The sequence below is a fragment of the Pimephales promelas genome, chromosome 8 (assembly GCF_988280905.1).
Source record: "Pimephales promelas chromosome 8, fPimPro1.hap1.1, whole genome shotgun sequence".
NCBI classification, from domain to species: domain Eukaryota; kingdom Metazoa; phylum Chordata; class Actinopteri; order Cypriniformes; family Leuciscidae; genus Pimephales; species Pimephales promelas.
The window spans coordinates 35,651,075-35,660,225 of NC_142776.1; the positions used below are offsets into that span (position 1 = coordinate 35,651,075).

A 9,151-nucleotide genomic window follows, 5' to 3' on the forward strand; every position below is an offset into this window, starting at 1 on the left:
GTGAAAAATGTATCATCATATAAGCATAATTAGTAATTATTTTGTTATCTTCCCTATGCAAAATATATTTTTAATATGTGCTTTTTCTTAGTTATTTTCTTATTGTGATTTTGTAATTATAACTTCTTGGCCAAGTGGAATTTAGAGAAAAGATGTCAGGGAATATTAAGAATCATGCACTTATGAAACGGTAGAACGTTTTACAAATAAACACATGCATTGAATTTAAATACAGACTTATGTTTTATGGAATATATCACAATTGTGAAATTACATCTCAGTGTGGTTTTATTTCTTATTTTACTGTATAGCAATTTTTTGGGATTCATAAAAATAGTTAATCCATAATTGATCGTATGATCTCATTAGAGAACGTCAGCAATTATGTTTTCATTTGCAAGTCAATACAGGCTAATTATCTTCTCTGTAATTTACAACATAAATAAAAATGCTGAAAAACATTTTAATGCAGTGGGCCCACCTGTCCCACGAACACTGGCTGAATAAAAAAAATATGAACTCCACACAAGGGTTAAATGAAAGTGGATGTCAAGTGAATGAATGGAAATAAAATAAAGAATACTGCCATGCTTTTCTGTCACAAATTGACAAAATGCACACAACCCACTTGTAACCTTGGGGCGTGACCTCCAGTCTTCCTTCAAGACAGACTTATCATACAATGAAGGTCACTTCAGCTGCCATTTCTGCTGAATATTTATGTACAACTGAGGACTGTACATAATTCCAAAGTTTTCATATGTGAAGAATACATCCTATAGATTTATCAGAGGTAGTACAACATAAAAAAGTCTCTGTGGAGTGATCCACCACAGTGACTGGTGACGGAACGAAGCTCTGTCCAAGGTAAGACACAGGGTTCAAGCCAAGGAACCAAACAGTGGAGAATACACATATGGGACCACCGTTAGGGAGTCACTACATATAGAGCACTAACCCAAATACAAGGGCTCACCTGAAAGGGGCATACCACAGGTAATGGGTCTTTTGAGTAGCTCCTCCTCAGAACTCATCTACCAAAATGTGCTTAAATGATGCAAGGTTGGTCCAAGGTTCAACATTATAGGAACCTTTAACTTGAACCTAAACATGCACGATATCACCTTAGCGAAGGGAATAAAGGCGCTGATGTAAGAACCACACCCTACCAGTCGTCTGAGTTCCCAGAACACTGGACGGAACTGGTTCCATGCGTCGATTATTAAATATTGCAAAAGTGTTGGGAGTAGCCCAGACCGCAGCTTTAAAAATGTCTACTAGTGAGGCAACGTTCGCTAAAGCCAAAAAAGCAGCGACACCCCTGGTGGAATGAGCCCTCTTTGCTAGGGGAAATGATCAGTCTTGAGAAGCGAGGAGAAATTCACCCACAATCCAGCGGCTTATTCTTTGTTTAGAGCAGCTTTTACCTTCTGCTGTTCTCCAAAGCAGATCTGGTCTTCTAAAGCTATCCAGATAAATACGCAAAATGCCCGCAGGACAACAGAGATAGGGTTGGTTCTCCCTTATCAGGAGGGAATTCTTGCCAGGTTATCACTTGATCCCTGAAAGGGGTAGTGTGAACCTTAGGCACATTGCCGCGCTGGGGTCACAGGACCATTATGACAATCTACCGGTCTGAACTCAAGGCTTGTATCATAAACAGAGAGGGCTTGAAGGTCCCCCACCCTCTTAAGCGAAGTGAGCGCAGTCAGGAGGGTCGTCTTCATAGAGAGGGCACTAAACTTGACTGACTGTAAGGGGTCAAATTGATCTTTCTGTAAAGCCAGTTAGACCACTAAGAGATCCCAAGAGGGGACAAGGTGTGGCCTTGGAGGATTTAACCTCAGAGCGCCTTAAGCCTAGTTCACACTACGTGATTTTAAGCCCGATTTAAGCCCGATTTGCAAATCGTTGAGTCGCCGACAAGTCAGGGTGTTATCGCGTGCAAATCGCGGGCGATTAGCGGACGATTAACGCTCGCCAATCCGTTAGTGTGAAAGAGCCAACAACGCATCAAAGACAGCTCGCAGACACCTCGCAGACAGGTCACCGAGCTCAGAAAAATATCTAGCATGCTAGATATCCAGAGCAGTCGCGCGACTCAATCTCAGTGATGTCATGAGTACAGCCAATCATAGCAACGCATGGGTTGAGGACACCAGGTAAATCTTACTTTTTCTTTTTTGCATTTTTTTTTTCTCAGAGCATATCGTCGAGCAAACAGTGTGCAGCACTAGTTTCTGTCTGACGTCCATATTCGCGTGTTGTGTTCTTCTCTGCAGTTTCGCGTCATTTCTGGTTCGTTTTATTGCGTGGTTTTTCGTTACAAAACATGGTTTCTAGACCAGATAGAATCGTGTTGTTGTCAACTCGTTATTTATTTGAGTATTTTCATGATTTAGACCGTACCATAGTACTTTAAACAGCTCTCATTGAGTCACAAATGATATGCTCTTATCATCCGATCGTGGTTGTATCTCTAGTGCGTTGTTAACTCGTGTAGTGAGTTACCTCCTGTTGTGGATCAATCACGTTGTGTTGTGTGGTGTGAACAGCTAAACAACTTGAACACTCATGATTTCACTGAGAGCAAGTCATGTAGTGTGAACTGCACAGTTCAGCCCGACATTTTAAAATCATGTAGTGTGAACTAGGCATTATAGGAACCTAATACTTAGGTTGTGCTTTCCCACTGACCTGCCATCAACTTGTTGTGATTGGCTGCTATTGCAGCCACATCCACCTTCAAGGTGGAGGCGGATAGGTGTCTCGCATCCCCGTTAGGTTCAGCCAAAGGTTCCTAGACCACCAAAGTGGACATTGCCTTTGGTGTTTCAGGGCGCAGCGGTTTCCAGGCACAAGACATTGTGTCAATGCATCTGAGTCAGTCCCTTGACATTACGTCGTCAGGACTCTCGCATCCTCTGAGGAGGGAAATAGATGAATCATCTGGGTTGTTCCCTGCCAGTTTACTTCAGCTGACTACAAGGCCAGTCTTGAGAGGCTATGTCGATGATTGGCTAACGGATGGAGGTTCGGCATCGAGATGTCATCCTCGCCATTACGAAAAAGTTTGGGTGAAGGCTGAATGCCAAGAAGAGTGCGCTTTCTCCAGCACAGAGAACTACTTTTCTAGGTGTGGTGTGGGACTCAACGACGACGCAGGCATGTCTGTCTCCTGCTCGTATTGATTTGAGTTTCACTGCCGTAAACAAGATAAAGCTAGGTCAGTCACTCACTGTCAAACAGTTTCTGACATTGTTGGGGCTGATGGCAGCTGTGTCCAAAGTGATAACTTTTGGCCTGCTGTACAAGTGAGCCTTGTAGTGGTGGCTCAAGACCAAGGGGGTTTTCCCAGAGGGGAGCCCACTCCACATGTCTTTGCACCTTGATGATATGGAAGAAGACTTGGTTCTTGTCCCAAGGTCCCATGTTAGAAGCCCATTGTCATCGCTTCATGCTAACGACAGATGATTCCCTTCATAATCTCAGTCATAATCATAATCTCTAATGCCATAAGTCATAATCTCTAATGCTACATAAATTGCCTGGAAATAATGGCTGTCATCATAGCAGTGAAGCATTTCCTCCTAGACCTGAGAGGCCAACATGTGTTTGTTCGCACAGACAACACATCAGTGGTCTCATATATAAATCATTAATGGTTATGTGTCCGTGCCCACTATGCAAATTGGTAGATCTTCCTGTGGTCCCAAGGAAAACAGTATAGATTCTAGGGTACCAAAACTTGCCCGGGGAATGGAGGTGGTGAAGGTTATATGGGAGTTTGTTTGGCCAAGCGTAAGGGGATCTGTCCGCATCTAAGGATATGACAAACCCAGCTCTCTTGGGGCTGGACGTTATGGTATGATATGGCTGAGGATAACTCTACGCTTTACTACCGAATTATCTGGAACCTGTGGGTTTGGCCTCTGAGGGGCAGAGGTTGTGTAGACCATACTTTATTACTTTACCCCAAATTCTTTTCCACGTCAAAATCTAAATGCTGTATTATAATCATATGGACCCATTATTACACCATGAAAGCAATGTACTGTAATAAAAACATACTCTTCCTCTACGCTCTTTCCCTTACCCCCATCATCATCAACACCCCCACATCCCCACCCTCCCCCCTTCTCTCTCCTGCTCTTTTTTTTTTCCTCCCACTTTTACATCTTAAGTGAGCATATAAACTTGTCCGTTTACATCTGAAGCCAAAACTATTTACTGAGAAAGCGGTAAGTTCACTCTTTCTGCAATGTCTTTAATTTTGAATGTATATTCTTCATATAATTGTTAACCTGCTAATATTTTCTTCATTTAATTTTCTTATCAGATTAAATAAATGGAAAAATCCTCAAGATAAAAAATATTGTATTACAGCTTGATGTTCTTTGGACAGCCATAAAGACATTTTTAAGGAAAAGAAAGGGACAACAACAACTGTCAAAAATCTTACTTTCCAAGAAAAAAAGGACTGTCATATTAAACTGACACCAGTGCAAAAGCGGAATGAACTCTTCAATGCTTTTATATAGTTTTCAAGAAAAATATGCAGATGCTTTTGCAAAAAATTTTACCATTGTTTTTCTTGCAGTCATAATTATCTCCATAAATGGATTGTTTGTATTTATATTCTTTAGGAGTTCAATTTTCTACAATAATCCGAGATATATATTATACATTCACTTGGTTATCAATGACATGCTCATGTTTTTTTTCAGTGTAATTCTATTTGTGATGACTTTTGCATGGCAAAACGTACCTCTCCCGTTCTGTGTTACACTGCTTATAATAGCCTCAACAACTCATAAGATCACTCCTCTGACTTTGGCCGGTATGGCCGTTGAGCGTTACATCGCAATCTGCAAACCACTGCATCATCATCAGATTTGCACAGTGCGCAGGACATTTATCCTTATCTCTCTGATTTGGGGTGCAGGAGTTTTACCTGGATTGGCTGAATTGATTCTTCTTTCAATTGTTCGTCCTTTATCTATCTTTACAACAAGTACTTTCTGTAGTTCAGCATCTCTTTATAACACTGCGTATCATGGAGAACTAAGCAAATTTATGAATGGGCTTTATACATCCGTTGTGTGGTTAATTCTTGTATTCACATATTGTCGAGTGCTTATTACGGCCAGAAGAGCCTCCACTGATAAATCTTCAGCAAAAAAGGCCCAAAGCACCATCCTGTTACATGGAGTACAGCTTCTGCTCTGTATGTTGTCCTACATTACTCCTGTGTTGGACAAAATTTATCTTCAAATTGTTACTGATAGGCAGAAAAAAATCGTATTTTTTAATTATCTTTTGACAAACATTGTACCAAGACTTCTTACACCTCTGATTTATGGTGTTCGGGATAAACATGTTTATAAACATATAAAGGGTCTTTTTTCATGTAAATTACCTATTGCAAAGGTTGAATCAATCAAATATTGAGCAAAAGTTATTTTATCTTGCTAGTTTGTTTTATTTGTTTACTCTGCAGAAAACAAAGACATTTTAAATAAGTTACTGATATTAGCCATCTTTGTTAATGGCTGAGTTGTTAATACTGTATGTTTTTGTGCTGTCAATAATACATTTCAGAAAAATTTGGAAGGGACTGTAATTTTGTGTTTATACAAACATGATAAATTTGTAGTTTTATTGCAACGCATTCTCACCCCAAGGCGTCACCTTTGACCATGCTTCAATATTTGACGTTTTAGACGCCCTTTAGCGTCACTTACATGACGCGATCCTACGGCGTCATCTAAAGGCCAATTTATACTTCTGCGTCGAGGGTACGCCGTAATGTGCGGCGTTGGCTACGCACGTAGGCGACGCCGTTATGAGCATTTATACTTCTGCGTTCAGGTCTTGGTTGCTCTGCAGTACTGCTCCGAAACGCTAGTTGGCGGCGGAGAGTTTTAATGTGTTTAGATTCCTCGCGGCTAGGTTACTACAAGCAATAGCGATTGAAAGAGAGCTGATCATGTTGGAGTTGGAGCTTATTGAGGTGGAAAAACAGTTCACTTTAGTGAAATTACTAAAACTGAAAGGCAGAAATGAGAGAAGACGTCGGAGGAGATGGTACGTGTGGAAATCATAGACAGTGGTGGAAATGCGTGAGAAGGTACGTGCGGAAATGCGTAGGAGGAAATGCGATGATACCAAGCCGACCAATCACCGATCTTGCGGTCCGCGTCGTCGCGACGTGTAGTTACATTTTTGAGGAGGTGCGCGTCAGGCGACGGCGAAGGGTACGCGCAATGGGACGCGTCTGTGCGTATGCTACGCCGTACCTACTGTGCGCACCCTACGCAGAAGTATAAATTGGCCTTAACTGACGCTAAAGGAAAGCATCAGTTAAAGGACGCGGTTAGGTTTAGGTGTGGGGTGGGGGTAGGGTACACGCGATCCTAGGGCGTCATCTAACTGACGCTAAAGGGCGCCTAAAGCGTCAGATATTGAAGCATGTCCAAATGCTTCCCAAGGCGTCATTTAAGTGACGCCTTGGGGGTGAGAATGGGCTGTTTATTGTATTGCATTAAGCCTGTAGCTCGGCTGGTGAGTGTGATTCTTTTTAATGGGTTCACTACTTTTTTGGGAACACAGATAAAAAAAAAACTTATTTCACTCCAGCTAAACATTATATGGGGTTTAAACTATGGTTGAATGCGGGAATTGCTAGATTGATGGACTTATGAAGACCTTTTTTTTAATGTCATTAGACAATCTGGCATCAAAGTTTCGTATACCCAGGAAACATTTTTTTACCTGCAGCTTAGAAGTTTTTTTCTTTTTTGTTTTGCTAAATAATTCTGTGCATTATCCACATTGGCAACATTTTTCACTAAAGAACGAATTGTCCAATTACACAAGAATATACTGGTACAGAATCATAAATAAAATGTTGAAAATAAAAGACGAGCATGGATGCAGGATTTAAATAATGACATTTCATTAGATGAGTGGGATACAATATGTTAAAAAGTACAAACTCAAACTATAAATACACGTTTGAGGCTCGTACAGTACAATTGGATAATAACTTATCACTCCGGTTAAATAAACTTAACCCTAGTATTCCTGACTTATTTTTTAAATGCAATCATTTCCAAGGCACATTTTTTCATTGTTTCAGTGCAAAAGTTTTGGAGGAAAGTAACTCACTATGTCTCTCAGTTTACTACTCCTATCTCTTTAAGCCCGGTAATATGTGCATCAGGGGTCTATGTGGACAATTACACTGTGCTCGTCAAAGAAAAGAAAAAAACAAACGGGTGGATTTGTGGATTTACAAGCCAGGCGTTCAATTGCCCTTTGCTGGAAGAATACAAGTTTTCCTTCCCTTGGCTGAAAAACTCAATATCCAGTTTGGCCCTTAAGAAGCTTGCATTTATGCAATTGGCAGATGCTTTTCCGTAGCAACTTACAATGCATTTCAAGGCACACTTGCTTTCCCTGGGGATCAAATCCATGACCTTAGCATTAAGCGCCAACACACTATTGTTTGAGCTACAGAAAAGCTAAGGGGAAGTCTTCAAAATTGAATTAAATTTGGGAGATGTACTTGAAATTTGATAAAGGGGGAGATATTGAAGACGCTATAGATGTGTGAAGTTGTAGTATGCTTAATAGCTACATAACAGGAGTGATATAAAGCCCTATAGCTATGTTTAAGGATTTTTTATTTATTTAAGTTTCTCTTTGTTCTCAGTTAAGTTGTCCGGTATTGTCAAGTCAACATGCTGTTTCTTTGCCTTCTTTGTAACTGTGGATTACCTGAGTATGTGTTTTTAATAAATACTTTTGTTTTGGAACATTCTGAGTCTGACCTATATGTGACAGGTGTCACTCATGTAAAGTATATCATTTCAACTAACTTCCGGGCAGTTCCCCGCAAAAAAAAAAAAAAAAAAAAAAAAAAAAACATTCGGGGCTTAACTAAATTCTTTCGAGGCTAGAATAGCCATACCATAGCCATACTAAAACTCAGAGAGTAGGTATGAAAGAAATACAAAGTTCTGTTATGTGCAAAAACTCAGAGTCAAATCGAAGCTCGGCTTGACGGCTTCGAAGTGAAAGACTAGAGTGCGTGCACCCGCTTATTGTTTACCCACGCTGCGGGGCGGGTCACGTGATTCTTCTCGCGCACGGAAACGTTCATTGGCTCGTTAGGGCTCCTAGTGATCCCAATGTCACGTCGAACGTGAGCGACTGAAAGGGAAATCTGATTGCTTTATTAATCGTCTTAAGACGATTACTCGATTACCAAATTAATCAGCCCAAAGTAAGTATAGAAGAATAAAACATCATCAGCATGGACTAGTGGTAAACAAATAGCAAGATAAACTTTGGCAATTGTGTTTTTATGAGCGCTGAAAAAAAGAAGAACAAAGCGAAAGAGAATATGGACATGGCTAGCACTGTCAGAGGCCAACCTGGCATGCCAATTTTGCAAATGGAGCTTGAGGTAAGTAGGTTTAAGATTTAACGTCATGTTGATCAATACGCCATTTCATGTTGCATTTTTATTGGCTATTCAGTGGACGTAGGTCGTAGCAGCAAACAGACTGTGAGTCTGACATTAGAAAATATTCGCAGACTATCTTTGGTCGCAAGAACGTAACAATGGCCGTCTTTGAAACTCTCACACAGTATGACGTAGGATTTAACGGTTAGGAGCCACGACCACATAAATCGCAAAAATTTGTCATCTTTTGTCTGGGACAGGCCAAAATCGAACAATGTGTGCCATGCATAAGGACAGATGATTGACAATATGATGGCGCCATGGCAGAGAAACATGGTAAACAACAGATCCTAAGTGTCATTGACAAATATCTTATTTGTGAAAAATGTGCAGTCAGTACACAGCTCCCTATACACAGTGTGCAGAAATAATCACACTCTTTCCATCCCTGCCTCCCTTTTCCCTTGTGTTGCTTTTTTTCCCTCCCTCCTCTTTTACATCTTATAAACTGGCCAGTTTTCGTCTGGAGCCCAAACTATTTACTAAGCAAATCGAAAAGAGTAAGTTGTCTTATTATTATTTTTGTATAGTCTTCCTAACTTTTAATTGATAACTTACAAAATGTTTCTCCTTTTGTCATTTCTATATCAGATTAAGTCATTTAAAAAATCTTTCGGA

The 9,151-nt window shown here is 40.5% G+C and overlaps 1 protein-coding gene across 1 annotated transcript; it reads left to right on the forward strand.

Moving 5' to 3' along the window:
* The first annotated feature begins 4,503 nt into the window (after nt 1–4,503).
* On the forward strand, nt 4,504–5,451 carry LOC120493590 (odorant receptor 131-2-like). Its single transcript, XM_039692281.2, has one exon. It carries the CDS (start codon nt 4,516–4,518, stop codon nt 5,449–5,451), a length of 936 nt encoding a protein of 311 aa, XP_039548215.2. The 5' UTR covers nt 4,504–4,515.
* The last annotated feature ends 3,700 nt before the right edge of the window (nt 5,452–9,151 follow it).

What these genes read in the sequence shown, in the direction of transcription:
- LOC120493590 (XM_039692281.2), top strand. Translation starts at nt 4,516, where the DNA reads ATGAACTCTTCAATGCTTTTATATAGTTTTCAAGAAAAATATGCAGAT.